Below are 17,076 nucleotides of genomic sequence, written 5' to 3' on the forward strand. Positions count from 1 at the left end.
TTATAATCGACGTCAACGATTCTCAACAATCCAAAACATTATTCCGTACAACCCAACACCAATTTAAATTAATTATTTAAATCCAAACATATTTTACATAATTATTTTATTTTATTCATTTATAGAATTTAGGACTCAGAACATCGTCAACACCGTCCACAATTGACTCACCGAAGTTCATCGTCAACGGCGACACAATTTATTGGCGCCCGATATATTACGGGTTCCCAAATAAATTATACCGATTATTGTAAAACCAATTCCAACACGAATAATTAATATCACGAATATTAATCAATAATTCCCTGTAATAAAAGAAATTAAATTAAAATCTACACAATCCAAACCAACAACCCCCAAACGGCCCAACAAGGCCCAACAACAAAACCCAACTGCCAGGCCCAATAATAGGCCCAACAGAACCAACAGAATCGAGCCCAACAGAATCCAACACAGGGAAACAGCACAGCAACCAACACGACCACAACACACACGCGCCGCGGCTCGCGCGCACACACCGCAAACAACACACACAACTGACACACATGACACACACAACACACACACACACAATCACAACACACACACACACAAGCATATACGGATGAACAGAGAAGCAAAACCGAGTGGCCGGAAAAAGAACCCACCGGAAAACGATGACGGCAACCGCACCGAGAAGCAATAGGAGAACGAAAAAGAAAAAAGAAGAGGAAGAGTGGAGAGATGAGAGATAACGAGAGATGAGAGAAGAGAGACTGTAGAGAAATCGAGATAGAGAGACAATGAGTCGAGAACAGGGATGAAAGGGGGGGGTTTGTTAAATTTTTTTTTTTTACAATTGCTCCTGCTGCAACACGTATCACAAAATTAAAGGATACGTGTCAATTCATTTATATATGAAATTGACACGTGTCCAAATATTATCCGGGGACCGAAAATTTCACTTATCGAACCGCCGCGACATTTAAAATGATCCCAGAAAATCATAAAAACCATCTTAATATATTATAAATATCCTGAAAAAAATAAAAATGTAACTTCCGAAATTTTAAAATAATCTTTAAAACACACTTTATGCCCGCATTTTAACATATAACGAAGCAATGTGCGGTTAAAACAACTTCCAAAAATTTCCAAAATAATTTTAAAATTATCAGAATAATACAAACTTAATAAAATATAAGTTTCATAATTTTTAAAGATTCCCATAATTAAATATGGATTTTAGCATTTAACACACTCAGAAAATCATTTAAAAAATGAATAATTAACAAAATATTAATTTCTCAATTTTATAAAGTCCTAAAAATAATTATTGAAATTATAAAATTAGAAAACTAATTTTAAAGACAACCCAAATATTTATGGAATTAAAATTACAATAAAATCACTTTTACAAGCAAAATAAAATCATGTAACTCACTAATAAATCACAAAATTCAATTCCAAATATCAACAAATCATAATTAATTAAGTACAGTCAATACTGCTGCCAAAAACCATTATACACCTTTTATTTATTTACTTAAACCTTTATTACACTTCCAAATAAAATAAAAATACACGAGTCGTTATATCCTTTCTCCCTTAAAAAGATTCTGTCCCCAGAATCTGACTCAACTAAATAAATGAGGATATTTATCAAGCATGTCTGACTCTAATTCCTAAGTAGACTCTTCTACTCGAGGATTTCTCCACAAAACTTTTACTATAGGAATTGACTTATTCCTAAGGACTCGTTCCTTATGGTCTAGGATTTGAACCGGTTGTTCTACATAGGACAAATCTGGTTGAAGCTCAATCGGTTCATATTCTATGACTTGATTCGAATTAGGAACATAGGGCTTCAACATAGACACGTGGAACACATTATGAATGTGCTGCCACTGTGGTGGTAACGCTATCTCATTAACGACCTTTCCCACTTTCTTCAAAACCTCAAAGGGTCCTATGAATCTAGGGCTAAGTTTACCCTTCTGACCAAATCGTACTAACCCTTTCCAAGGTGATACCTTTAGTAACACCAGAGCTCCTATCTCTAAGTCCATGTCCTTTCTATGTAAATCTGCATATTTTCTTTGTCTATCTTGAGCTGCTTCCAACCTTTTCCGAATCAACACTATGGCATCCTTAGTCTGCTGAACCAACTCAGGACCTAACACTTTCTTTTCTCCTACCTCAACCCAATACAACGGTGATCTGCACTTACGCCCATACAAAGCTTCATAAGGTGGCATCCCTATACTGGCATGGTAGCTGTTATTATACGAGAACTCAATCAAGGGTAGGTGCTCATCCCAATTATCCTTAAAATCTAAAACACAGACTCTCAATATATCTTCTATGGTCTGAATCGTCCTCTCACTTTGGCCATCCGTCTGAGGATGATAAGCGGTGCTCATATTCAATTTCGTTCCTAAGCACTCTTGGAATTTAGTCCAAAACCTGGAATTAAATCTCGGGTCTCGATCCGACACTATAGAAACAGGAACTCCATGTTTGGTAACTATATCATCCAAGTATAACTTCACTAGCCTTTCCAACGAATACCTTTCATTAATCAAAAGGAAATGCGCCGACTTAGTCAATCTGTCAATGATTACCCAAATAGCATCATGATTCGCTCTCGTCTTTGGCAATCCCACTACAAAATCCATAGCAATGTCTTCCCATTTCCATTGGGGAATCTCCAAAGGTTGTAGCAATCCACTCGGTCGTTGATGCTCTGCTTTCACCGTCTAACACACGTGACATTTACTTACCCAATTGCTAATATCCTTCTTCATTCCTGGCCACCAAAAATTTCTCTTCAAATCCTGGTACATCTTGGTAGTACCAGGGTGGATAAAAAACCTAGGGTTATGTGCTTCCTGCAATACTTCGTTCTTCAACTCCGTTACATCAGGAATCCAAACTCTGGACGAAAACCTATATAAACCTTGACTATCTTTTTGAGTATACAACTCTTCTCCTGTCAAAGTATCCAACTCTTGTTCCATAACTCCTTCTTGACATCTTCTAATCTTTTCCATCAAGGCCGGTTAGAAAGTAATTTCATATAGTTGCTCTTGACTTCCGTTAGATTCTCGAACTTCAATTTCCATTCTTTCCAAGTCTTGTGCCAATTCCTCCGCAATCTTAGCCATATTCAGCCTTTCCTTCCTACTTAAGGCATCAGCCACTACATTGGCTTTACCCGAGTGATAATTAATCGAACAATCATAATCCTTAATCAACTCCAACCACCTTCTCTGTCTCATGTTCATATCTTTTTGTGTGAATATGTACTTCAGGCTCTTATGATCCGTGTAAATATCGCATTTCTCGCCATACAAGTAGTGACGCCATAACTTTAAAGCAAATACTATAGCCGCCAATTCAAGGTCATGAACCGGATATTTCTGCTCGTGAGGCTTTAGCTGTTTGGAGGCATACGCAATCACTTTGATATGCTGCATTAATACACATCCCAATCCTTTCAAAGAAGCATCACTATAAATTACAAAGTTTCCCGTCTCATCTGGCAATGCTAGCACTGGAGCCGTCACAAGTCTTCGTTTTAACTCCTGGAAACTCTTTTCACACTTTTCCGTCCAAACGAACTTCTCATTCTTCCTGGTCAACTTAGTTAGTGGGGATGCAATCTTCGAGAAATCTTTCACAAACCTTCGATAATATCCTGCTAATCCAAGAAAACTTCTTATTTCCGTTGGTGTCTTCGGTTGCTCCTATTTTGATACGGCTTCAATCTTTACCGGGTCTGCTTTGATACCTTCTTTACTTATTACGTGACCAAGGAACTGTACTTCCGTCAGCCAAAACTCACACTTAGAAAACTTAGCATACAATTGCTTTTCTCTTAACTTTTGAAGGGCGATCTGCAGATGTACTGCGTGATCTTCTGGGTTCTTCGAATATATGAGGATGTCATCAATAAATACAATAACAAATTTATCCAAATACTCCTTATATACCCTATTCATCAAATCCATGAAAGCCGTTGGCGCATTCGTCAATCCAAACGACATTACTAGAAACTCGTAATGGCCATACCTTGTTCTGAATGCAATCTTGGGGATATCCTCTGGCTTTATTTTCAATTGATGATAGCCAGATGTTAAGTCAATCTTTGAGAAGTAACATGCGCCCTTAAGCTGATTAAACAAATCATCAATTCACGGCAAAGGATACTTATTCTTTATCGTCAACTTGTTCAGTTCTCTGTAATCAATGCACAATCTCATACTTCCATCCTTTTTCTTCACAAATAACACTGGAGCACCCCACGGGGAAACACTAGGTCGAATAACTCCTTTATCCAATAATTCCTGAAGTTACTTAGCCAATTCTTTCATTTCCATCGGGGCTATTCTGTATGGAGCCTTAGAAACTGGTTCAGCTCCAGGTATCAAATCAATGGAAAACACTATCTCACGATCAGGCGGCAATCCTGGTAATTCTTCTGCAAAAACATCAGGGAATTCTCTTACTATAGGGATCTCATCCAAAATGGGGGTCTCTTTCTTGGTATCCACTACATGAGCCAAGTACACTTCACATCCTTGCCTCAGCAATCTTCTTGCTTGCATCACTGAGAGAAACTTCCTATCTTGCCTCTTCCCTTGGTAATTGATCCTTCTATTATCTGAGGTGTACATAACAACTCTCTTTTCCTTACAATCAATATTTGCCCTATATCAAGACAACCAATCCATACCTAAAATAACATCAAAGTCTCCCAACTCGAAGGGTATTAAGTCAACAGGGAACATATACCCCGAAATTTCTAGGAAACAACTAGGACAAAATTGCTTTACAGGTACTTTATCTTTATTAGCCACTTCTATAGTTAGAGGTTCATCTAATTCTTCTAACATTAATCGCATTTTATTCACACAATTCACAGGTATAAAAGATTTGGACGCTCCCGAATCAAACAAAACATTAACAGGTACATAATTAAGAGTAAGCATACCTACCACCTCATCAGAATCATGAACTGGAGACTTCTGGGTCATCTTAAAAGTCCTAGCTCTCGCAGTACTGGTTGCTGGTCCTTGGGACACACTCTTTCTAACATTACCTTGAGTCACTGACTTGCAATTCCTAGCTATGTGTCCCACTTTGCCGCAACTAAAACAAGTAACTCCTTGAATCTCAGACTTACACTCCGTGGAATAGTGACCTTTCTGTCCACATTTAAAACAATTAACATTCTCTCGACACTGTCCACTGTGCTTTTTCCCACACGTCTTATAATCAACCACTGGCTTACTCATCCTCGTCGGGGCAGAGTTAACTGATGTTGTACCGGGCTTAACTTGGGGAAAGTTCTTCCCTTTAAACTTTTTATTCTTATTCTTGCCAAACCAACGCTGGAAGTTTCGACTTGCTATTCCTGATTCTGACTTTGCAGGTCCACTTTCAAATTTCCTTTTCTTCTCACCCTGCTCCTTTGCAGCTAACTTCTGATCACTCTCTATCACCAAGGCAGCCTGGACTACCGAAGTATAAGTCTTAAGCTGTAAGGCTACAACTCCACTCCTTATTTCTGGCTTCAACCCTTGTTGAAACCGCTTCGCTCGTTGGGCTTCTGAACTCACATATTCCGGTGCTATACGGGCCAACTCCATAAACTTCGCTTCATATTCCGTGACACTCCTATTTCCTTGTTTCAGCTCCAAAAATTCCCTCTCCATTTGACTTTGGAGACATGCTGAAAAGTATTTTTCCAAAAACAATTCTGTAAATCTGGTCCAGGGAACTGGACCTTCTCCTTCTAAGGCTCGTGTAGATTCCCACCAATAATTCGAATCATTCCTCAGAAAATAACTAGCATAATCAGTTTTTTAAATCCTCACTCACCTTGGTGAGCACAAACGCCTTTTCCATTTCCTTTAACCATATCCTGGCAGCGACAGGATCTACTTCTCCTTTAAACTCTGGGGGCTTCACTGCTTGAAAAGAATTAAAACTAACACCTTGATTTGCCCCTCTCATCTCATGCTGCTGTTGAATTTGTAGTTTCTGCTGTTGGATTTGCTGTTGTTGTTGCTGTATGAGCTGCTGTTGATGTTGTTGTTGTTGCAATTGTTGTTGCTGCTGCTGGAATTGTTGTTGCTGTTGGGCCAGCTGTACAGTCTGCTGACGCAACAAGTTCATCAAGTCACTCATGGAAGGATCCCCAGCAGATCAGTTATTGGGCTGAGAATTTCTCTTTGGTGGCATCTCCTGAAACATGATAGTCATATATAAGAAAATGGATTGCTCCATCAGTTTATATTTATGCATCAGGAGAGCGTTGCCACTAAGACAATATTCTCATCCCCCATTATAATTGGATCCGTCCTGAGTGAATGATTATAGTCTAAAAATGCCAGCAACAGAAACAACAATAATAATAACAACAATAATAGCAACGCACAATATATAAAAACTGAACAATAATATAAAGCAGCTGAACTACAGTAACCAACAGAATCCAACAAGTACAACTGAAAATACAACTAAAAAGAACCATCTGAATACACACCAAAATTGGCTGTCATAACAGCCTTGCCTACTACAACCTATCACAACATAATGTACATATACAAGGTAAACAATTGCAGAACTCCTGGAGGTCAACTCTAAGCTCTGCATCCCTCTACTGCAGCTCTGTCTAGCCACTACCACTGTCACCAATGGAACCTAGCTCAAACACTAGCTAGTTCACTAGGTCCTGATACTGCACAGCTCTGAACTTTGAACTAATGAAACGGTCGACAGATCTAGCCCTCTCTACAGCCATCTGGGTCAATGCTCTCACACGGGCTCGCACCTCAGGGGAAGGGGCAGAAATACCCTGAAATGGTACAATAGGTACCTGGTCCAACTGGGCAGCAAACTCTGGACTCTGATCTCTGATAAAGGAAGTATTCACCGCCCTATGGACATGATAAGGGATCGGTGAAGAAGTACCACTAGGGGCCACAGGAGGTACCGAAGGTCTTATCATGGAAGAACTGGGACCGCAGCCGGGAGGGAAATCCCTGACAGCAGACACAGACCTACGTACCCAACAGGGACGAGGACCAGATCCAGGGATGTCTCGAGGCACAAAAGAAGGAACTGGGGGAGGAGGCATATGGGTCTCCTCAGTAACAGCATCATGGGGTCTTTCAGAATCCGAGCTATCCGAATCAGAAGGATTCTCCCAAGATGGAGAACTCGAAATCGCAATAGGCCACTACCAACATAATAAATATACAGGCAAGACACAACCAGGTCAAGGCAATTCTATCAAAACATTTAATAGATGCCAGGGTAACGCCGTCGGAACCCTCGACTGACTCTAAAGGTTTGCTCCTCTATATGAGTTGCTGACTCACACTTAAAGACTCACGTTATCACCTACTTGACATAATCCCTAACCTGAATCAGGGACTTGAACCTGTAGCTCTGATACCAACTGTGACGGGCTCAACCCCGGGGTCAGGAGTTGACGTCACAAAACACAATTACCAAAAATATAAACAACAAAATTATTATTAAAATATACTAACTTGACCCCGAACCAAGATCCGATCCAGGTTCAAGTATAATTCCGGTTCTCATTATTACAAACTCTTTATTCAATATCTAAGACACAGTAACTCTATTCAGCAACTCCTCAGACCTCATGGTCTGATACAAACTACCTCAGAGGAGCCAGGTCCAGTAGAGGCGGGAACACGGGTCGGTCTGACTGATCTTCTAGGCATCTGCGAAATATACATAACAGTTTGCAAGGGTGAGCATAATAGCTCAGCAGTACCAAATATGAATAACAGATTAAAACAGTAATGTAACAATAACGGGAATAGAGCTGTAATCATAATATTAACATTTCATAATGATAATCAAAGCAACTGGATATCACTAATTAGCATGTTTTATGAAAACAACATAGTAGTGTACTGCGTAATACCAGAGTCCAATTTTAGCATGCTAATCATTTTATAAAACCGTTGTATCAATCAATCATGCTTTTATATAATTCACAAATCCCAATCAGATACATAGCGGATATGTGAAGACAGCTGATCAGGCTATCAACACCAGACGGTTCTAACTGCCATCCCATTTACCTGTTCCGGAACTCAGAGACTAGCTAGGTCTCTGACCTGCTGGACTAATCGGTTTTATAGTGCGCGCAACCGAATTAGCCTCTTATGCCACCTCAATAGGCCTACTCTGGCCCCAATGTATCCCATATATACCGTTTTATCCAGTTTTCAAAACACTTGTACCTATCTCATTTTCAAAATCATTTATTTAACCAGCACACATATAAAATCCAGTTCACAATTCATTTCATTCGATATAGGTACCTTTCGAAGTTACTTCTCCCCTAAACCATTTGAAAACAGTGATTTATAACTACAGGGGATACGTAACTTAAAATGTTTATGTTCCATTACGAGAATAAAACATTTAGCTATTCATATGCACTGAACCATAAAAGAATGGTCAGGGGTACTTGCCTTGCAATGCTTTACAAAACCCTAAGTAGCTTTCACACTGACTTTGATCCTAAAACAACTCGACTGGGATCTACAATTACCAAAATACCCAAATTAGTTATATCGACATGCTTGATATCCTCAAATCCCAATAACCCAAATCCGACAACCCGACTCGTATTATTATTATTATACACATAATCATGTAATCACATCTCTCGAACATAAATAGGGGTAACACGTAACACATAATTATGTACGATTACAAATATATTTTTAGAAAATTTTAGCAGCAACTTCTTTATTTATAAGACTACCCGTCGATTATAATCGACGTCAACAATTCTCAACAATCCACAACATTATTCCGTACAACCCAACACCAATCAAAATTAATTATTTAAATCCAAACATATTTTACATAATTATTTTATTTTATTCATTTATAGAATTTAGGACTCAGAACATCGTCATCACCGTCCACCGTTGACTCACCAAAGTTCATCATCAACGGCGACACAATTTATTGGCGCCCGATATATTACGGGTTCCCAAATAAATTATACCGATTATTGTAAAACCAATTCCAACACGAATAATTAATATCACGAATATTAATCAATAATTCCCTACAATAAAAGGAATTAAATTAAAATCTGCACAATCCAAACCAACAACCCCCAAACGGCCCAACAAGGCCCAACAACAAAACCCAACTGTCAGGCCCAATAATAGGCCCAACAGGACCAACAGAATCGAGCCCAACAATATCCAACACAGGAAAACAGCACAGCACAGGAACCAACACGACCACAGCACACACGCGCCGTGGCTCGCGCGTACACACCGCAAACAATACACACAACTCACACACACGACACACACAACACACACACAATCACAACACACACACACACACAAGCATATACGGATGAATAGAGAAGCAAAACCGAGTGGCCGGAAAAAGAACCCACCGGAAAACGATGACGGCAACCGCACCGAGAAGCAATAGGAGAACGAAAAAGCAAAAGGAGGAGGAAGAGTGGAGAGATGAGAGATAATGAGAGATGAGAGAAGATAGACTGTAGAGAGATCGAGATAGAGAGACAATGAGCCGAGAACAGGGATGAAAGGGGGGTTTGTTAAATTTTTTTTTATTTACAGTTGCTCCTGCTGCAACACGTATCACAAAATTAAAGGATACGTGTCAATTCATTTATATATGAAATTGAGACGTGTCCAAATATTATCCGGGGACCGAAAATTGCACTTATCGAATCGCCGCGACATTTAAAATGATCCCATAAAATCATAAAAACCATCTTAATATATTATAAATATCCTGAAAAAAATAAAAATGTAACTTCCGAAATTTTAAAATAATCTTTAAAACACACTTTATGCCCGCGTTTTAAAAAATAACGAAGCAACGCGCGGTTAAAACAACTTCCGAAAATTTCCAAAATAATTTTAAAATTATCAGAATAATACGAACTTAATAAAATATAAGTTTCATAATTTTTAAAGATTCCCATAATTAAATATGGATTTTAGCATTTAACACACTCAGAAAATCATTTAAAAACTGAATAATTAACAAAATATTGAATTCTCAATTTTATAAAGTCCTAAAAATAATTATTGAAATTATAAAATTAGAAAACCAATTTTAAAGACAACCCAAATATTTATGGAATTAAAATTACAATAAAATCACTTTACAAGCAATATAAAATCATGTAACTCACTAATAAATCACACAATTCAATTCCACATATCAACAAATCATAATTAATTAAGTACAATCAATACTGCTGCCAAAAACCATTATACACCTTTTATTTATTTACTTAAACCTTTATTACACTTCCAAATAAAATAAAAATACACGAGTCGTTATAATATATCCTATTTGAGGTAAGCTTTTAAAGTCTTAAGGCACCATAAAATGATGTTGAATCCCGCCAAATGTGCTTTTGGTATAAGATCTGGGAAGTTTTTAGGAGTAATGGTCTCCAAGAGGAGAATTGAGGCCAATCCAGACAAGATAAAGGTCATCCTAGAAATGGAACCCCCATGCTCTGTAAAAGATGTTCAGAAACTCACTAAAAGGTTTGCTGCTTTGGGATGAATTATTTCCAAATCCGGAAACAAGTGCCTGACATTCTTCAAGGCTTTGAAGAAAGTAAAAGATTTTACCTGGACTGATGAAAGTCAAATAGCATTTGAAGAATTAAAGAAATACATGGTATAAGCCCATTTGTTGGCCAAACTAGTCTTGAATTAAACTTTGTATTTATACCTGGCTGTTTCCGAAAGCGCCTTATTGTCGTGTTGGTAAAAGAGGAATTTAAAGTCCAAAAACCCATATACTATGTTAGCAAGATTCCACATGGGGCTGAGTCGAACTATTCCACTATAGAAAAGTTTGTTTTAGCCCTGGTTTTGGCCTCAAGGAAGTTGCGTCCTTATTTTCTAGCTCATAAGATTGAGGTACTGACATATCAGCATTTGAGAAACATCATTCACAGTCCTAAAGCCTATTGAAGGCTAATCAAATGGGCCATTGAGCTCGGGGAATTTGATATTAAATATAAGCCTAGAACAACAATCAAAGCTCAGGCTTTAACTGACTTCGTGGTTGAATGTACCATCGATAACAAAGAAGTCCAGGGACATAAAAATACATTCCAAGGAATGGATGGCAAGAATGGAGAGAAGAAAATTGAGAACAAAGAGTTATGGATGCTCTATTTTGATGGGGCATCGAAAGAAAATTCAAGTGGAGCTGGCCTAGTTTTACAAAGCTTCGATGAGTTCCTTATTGAGTGCGCTATGAAGTTAAACCTTCCTACCACAAACAATGAGGCAGAGTATGAAGCCCTGATAGTTGGACTAGGCCTAGCAGGAACACTGAGAGTTAAAAACTTGAAAGTTTGTGGAAACTCAAAACTTGTGGTGTCCCAGGTCAATGGAGAGTTTGAGGCCAGAGATGAAACCATGGCCAAGTGCGTACAGCTTGCAAGTGCTATAATGACTCAATTTGACGAGTGTCATGTTGAATACATCCTAAAGGAGGAAAATTCTAAGGCAGATGCATTATCCAAGTTTGCCTCTTCAGAGATTGAGAATAGTTCTGGAAGTGTGTACTTCTATGTTTTAAAAAATGAAGCATTGATGTTAAACTGGTCGCCCTATTGGGCTTAGAGAGTCTTCGATTGACCCCATTAAGGCTCACCTTCAGACTGGGTGGCTCCCCAATGATGTAATGGAAGTACGAAAGTTGTCTGTGTGAGCCTTGAGGTATTCCCTGATAGATGGGATTTTGTATAAGAGATCATTTGTAATTCCCTACCTAAGGTGCCTCAGGCTCGATGAGGCACGACTAACCCTTGAAGAGGCACATGAAGGCATATGTGGCCAACACTTGAGGGCAGGGCCCTGGCTCACAAGATTACTCGTTTAGGTTTTTATTAGCCGGAGATGATGGCTGATGCCAAAGACTACGTAAAAAAGTGTTATCATTTTCATAAGCATACACCAGTTGTTAGGCGGCCACCTAAGATGCTGACCTCCATAAACTCTCCTAGCCTTTTTGCTATGTGGGGGATGGATATTCTTGGACCTTACCCGATGGCCACTGCATAAAGGAAGTTCTTGATTGTGGTTATCGATTATTTCACTAAGTGGATCGAAGCCAAGTCTTTGGCTAAGATCACAACCAAGCAGGTTGCTCAATTCCTGTGGGAAAATATCATGTGTAGATATGGAATTCCTCGTATTCTAGTGACCGATAGCGGAACGCAATTCAACAATGAGAAATTCAAGAATTACTGTGAGGAGAATGAAATTAAGTTATGATTCACTTTTGTTGCCCATCCTCAAGCCAATGGGCAGGCAGAAGTAGCAAACCGGATTATCCTAGATGGGTTGAAGAAAGGGATTGAGAAGTCCAGGAATAATTGGGTAGGTGAAATACTCCCGATACTTTGGGCGTATACGACCACATGTAGGGTCACGATTAGAGCAACGCCCTTCATGTTGGCGTATGGGGCAGAAGCAGTTGTCCTTGTAGAGATATCACATTCATATCCAAGGATTCAAGCCTACAATGCTAAAGAAAATGAGGAAGGGCAGAGGTTAGCCTTAGATTTAATTGATGAAGCTCGGGATCAAGCTCATGCCAAGATCATGAAATATCAGAAAAAAGCTTCTTTTTACTACAACTTAAGGGTGAGAGAAAGATTCTTCAAGAAAGGAGACTTGGTTTTAAGGAAAGTCGAAGCATCTGAGTAAGACAGAAAGAAAAGCTAGCCCCAAATTGGGAAGGACCATACATAGTCAAAAGCGTTCAAGGACGGGGATCCTATAAGTTAGAGACAATGGAAGGGGAAGAAGTGCCAAGAACTTGGAAGGCGTAGAACTTGTAGACTTATTACGAATAATATTAAGTTATTAGGACTACCAAGTAATAATATGGTTCATTGAAACCATAAACCTTTGACTCCTTAGAATTTATTTTCAGTATCTTAGGATTTATATTCCAGTTTACGAGAATCTTCGATTCAGATTGTAAGGGTTGGACCCATTAAATTTAAGAGGTTTTGAAAGACCAAGTTATGTTTGCAAAGTTAAGTTTTCTTTGTAAACTTAAACATAATTATTCATAACAACAATAAAGATCGCAAAATCAACGAATAGAAATTTAAAGCGAAGAAGATTGGGGGTTTTTAATAAACTTTTCAAATACTTTACAATAAAAGAAAGGAGAATAAAGAACGAGAAATATAAGCATCTGCTTTAGGAGGCTCAGGCTCCTCGAACTCTTCTTCTGAGCCGCTCTCAAAGCTCCCTTCAGATCCGCTCTCCACCTTTCGAGGTGTTCTAGGAGGTCTCCTTCGTTGGCCCATCAGATGTTTCCTCAGATGCCTCCTCGGAAACCTCTTGTAAGGTTTTCTTCGGAGGATCTTCGGTCCTAGACTTCTTGGTGGCAGACTCAGCTTCCTCCTCGGGTAAAGACGCTTCTTCGCTAGAGATTGACTCAGCCTCTTTCCTTTTCTTTCCCTTGTCCACCACAGGTTCTCTAGACCTGAAAGCCCTCGTATCCGGTAAATTTGTAGGGCAGTCTTCTTCCCAGATAAGACCTACGATCTTTTTCGTGACACCTCCAAGGTCAGGGATTTTGAGTGGGCAAGGGAAGGATTCAATTTCGAGCACCTCAGGATATTTGGCTTGAATAGCCTCAACTGCAGCATCCCATCCTTTTTTGTAGTTAATGGGATAAGTAAGGGCATCGTGCTTTTTCATCAAATTTTTGAAGTTAGGATTGTCCATCCAAGCGTCAAAGCCCTTCTCACTCTCATTATTAAAAATAACAATTTGGGGTCGAGCTGTCTCTAAGTCCGAAGTTGAGGAGGCTAACTGAGCCTGAAATGTCTAGATTATTTCGTTGATCTCATCAAACTTTTTGATAGTATCCCTGTATCCCACCTTTCAAGCCTTGTCTTGGTGAAGCGCTCCTTGAAAGTGGGCATTAGCCTAAAAAAGAAAGAAGCGCATGACTCAATGAAGAAAGGGCACAATAAAAAGCAAGACGGTAATAAAAAAATAAATAAAAATTACCGTTGCTAAGGTCTGGGCTCTCATCAGTTCATTTGCCTCCAAGTCCTTCTACAGAATAAAGTCCTTATAGTCAGCGGGGACTACTGAGTGAAGGGACCATTCCTTCGCCAACTTCGTATCCCCAAAAATTGAGTCCTTTCCTCTTATCCCCCACATCAGTTAAAATATGAGGTCGACTTTTGCTTTATCTTTAGGGGCTGGCTGGGGCCTTCTTCGCCCTCTCCACCAACCTGAGTCAGAAACTCAGGGAATATTTCGCCCAGACGCGGGTCCTTGAAAACCCTAGCAACCCTTTTCATCCTCTTGGACTCTAATTCCTTGATCTTAGTAACATCCCCAATCTTTTGAGCCATTGTTCCAAAAGAATTCAGCAAAGTCAGATAAAAAATATAGAGGAAAAAGAAAACACTGCAATAAGTAAAAGTATTTGGAAGCATACCTTTCATAGAAATAGGAGAAAGCCCGCGCTTGATAAAGACAGTTTCTTTGATGAGATCCCAAGAATACGATGTTCTGTTGTCCTTGGTAAGGATATCGAAGGTCGTAATCTCCTCAGGAGTCAAAATAATGTCGTTTGGACTCCCGTCAACTACTTGGCCGAACGATGATCGGAACAAGGTACCCCAATCACCGCCTTCCCAAACCAAGTAAACAAACTCCTTCTTCCATTTAAGATTGTTGTATGGCATTGATTTCACGTTAACAATGTGGGGATGGTGGGGCGCTGGTTTAAAGAAACCCAACCCGGATCTCGTCAGGATTGTTTTTAAACTGATTTTTTTTTCTAAAAATAGCAGCAGAGAGAGGCAAGTTGTTTTTGATGCATTGGGACATAAAGCAAAGAATCAACCTTCATGCATTGGGTGGAAGTTGACAAGGACTAATCTTAACATCTGTGAGTAAAGTAGAAATAAAAGGATGAAAGGAAAACCTAACGCCGGCCCTAATCGTGTCTCTGAAAATGCAAAGCGCGTCCTTTTTTCAATGGCAAGCATTATCTGCTCCCCCAGCTAAAACAAGCTTGTAAGGCTTCTCAATCCTGTAGATACAATTCATCTTCTCCAACTCTTTCAGGTCATAAAAGATGTTAACATGATCAAAAGCGTCCAAGTGAGCGTCAGATGGATACTCATGATCTCCCCTAGTGTTTATCATGTTGATCAAGGAGGATTAATGTTGTAAAAGATATGCCTGTACTTTAACAAGACTAAGACATTTTGTCAACCCTAAGTAAGTTGTATTGTTATCTTAATTTGTATTTTGTACTTGTAACACTTAAAGTCCATAAAAATGTCAAAGGAGAAAACTGGAGCCTTTTTCTATAAACAGTGTCAAGTCTAATAATTCTTTCTGGAAGAAGATCAAGAAGATCATACCTCAGAAGAATTATGAAGAAGCTTGAAGTTGAATAAATATGTTTTAGGAAAAATACTCTAAGTCAAGATCTCTACAAGTCACAGATTTAATGTAATAGAGAAGTCATTCGAGAACTCCAGAATAGCTTATAGAGAACTCAAAAAGCTTATAGAGAACTCAGAGATATCGACAAGCCAAATTGAAGACATGAAGATTGGAGATATCGACAAGTCATTTATTCACTAGAGAACTCAGAGTTATCGACAAGTCAACATTCATTAGAGAACTCTGAGTTATCGATAAGTCAAGTTCCACTAGAGAACTCACAAATATCGATAAGTCAAAATTCACTAGAGAACTCGGAGATATCGGTAAGTTAAAATTCACTAAAGAACTCTGAGATATCGACAAGTTCAATTTGACTAGATAACTCTGAGATATCGACAAGTCAAGAAGCCACTAGAGAACTAAGAGTTATCGATAAGTCAAAGTGAAGATGTGAAGACTAGAGATCTCGACAAGCCTAAATTCTCTTATAGAGAACTGAAGACCTCTACAAGCCAAACTAAATATAGAGTATTAGAGATCTCGATAAGCCAATATAAATATCGAGATGTCAAGTTTTCTATAGACCTAAACTGGAGATTTCGAGGTAAAATATCAAAGTACAAAGTTGCAGATCAGTTCAATATCCAAGATTAACAATCAACAAACAATCCAAACAGCTGGATTGACAAGTGTACAAAAAGCAGCTTGAAGAATGTGCAAGATCAATGGTGAAGATTAACTGACAAAGGAAAATCAAAGTGAACACGGGGTTCCAAGATATGCTAAGTCATAAATGGAAGATCTACTTTTCTATAAATAGAAATGATAAGTGACAGTTTAGAAAAGCTAATAGTATGTCTTATTGTACACCGTGTAAACCAGCAGTTTACTAAGTTATAAAGTTAACACTGGTCCTTTAGTTAGAAGTAACAATTTAGATAGTATCTTGTAACACTCTCAAAAAAGAATCAAAACTCTTTAACACCAAAGTGCCTAGAAATTTTGTAGCAAAACATTCTTAATTTTAATACAAAATTAAGTGAGTTTTAAAAAGATCCGTGTTCCTTATTCTTGCATGTTTTAATTTCTGCAGTAACACATTTCATTACAAGATTCAATTTACTTTGTTCAACCAAGCCGAAAGGATTCAAGAAAAGCTTAAAAACAGTAAAACACATTCATCCCCCCTCTGTGTGTTATTCATTTCCTAACAAGTGGTATCAGAGTAAAATCTGAAAGTACACAGATTAAAGATCTTGGAAGAATGAATACACAGAAAATCAGTAGCATCAAAATTCCTACCTTTGACAAAGCTAACTACACTCTTTGGAAAAAGAAAATGTTGTTGTTTATCAGGATGGCCAATCCACTCTATATTCAAATACTCAAAAATGGGCCCTTCACTCCGATGGTTAGAGTTGAAGAATCAACATATGGTGGTATGGTCATTCCAGCTCATTATGCTCCAAAAGACCCTTGTGAGTATACTGAGCCTGAAAAGGAGAAAGTTTCCCTGGATAGTGGCCTGCAATTAATATTGATTGAGTCACTTAAAAATGTGATGTAC

At 38.6% G+C, this 17,076-nt stretch overlaps 1 protein-coding gene across 1 annotated transcript; it reads left to right on the forward strand.

Moving 5' to 3' along the window:
• The first annotated feature begins 10,431 nt into the window (after window positions 1-10,431).
• LOC141659908 (uncharacterized) lies at window positions 10,432-11,690 on the forward strand. Its single transcript, XM_074466843.1, has 2 exons — window positions 10,432-10,595; window positions 11,033-11,690. The coding sequence occupies exons 1-2, from the start codon at window positions 10,432-10,434 to the stop codon at window positions 11,688-11,690; spliced, it is 822 nt and encodes a 273-aa protein (XP_074322944.1).
• The last annotated feature ends 5,386 nt before the right edge of the window (window positions 11,691-17,076 follow it).

Source organism: Apium graveolens, chromosome 5 (genome assembly GCF_009905375.1).
Source record: "Apium graveolens cultivar Ventura chromosome 5, ASM990537v1, whole genome shotgun sequence".
Taxonomy (NCBI): Eukaryota; Viridiplantae; Streptophyta; class Magnoliopsida; order Apiales; family Apiaceae; genus Apium; species Apium graveolens.

Excerpts from the sequence above, each read along its gene's own strand:
- LOC141659908 (XM_074466843.1), top strand. The coding sequence starts at position 10,432 with ATGATGTTGAATCCCGCCAAATGTGCTTTTGGTATAAGATCTGGGAAG. Across the intron at positions 10,596-11,032 it reads GTTCAGAAACTCACTAAAAG|GCTAATCAAATGGGCCATTG; the intron begins GTTTGCTGCTTT and ends AGCCTATTGAAG.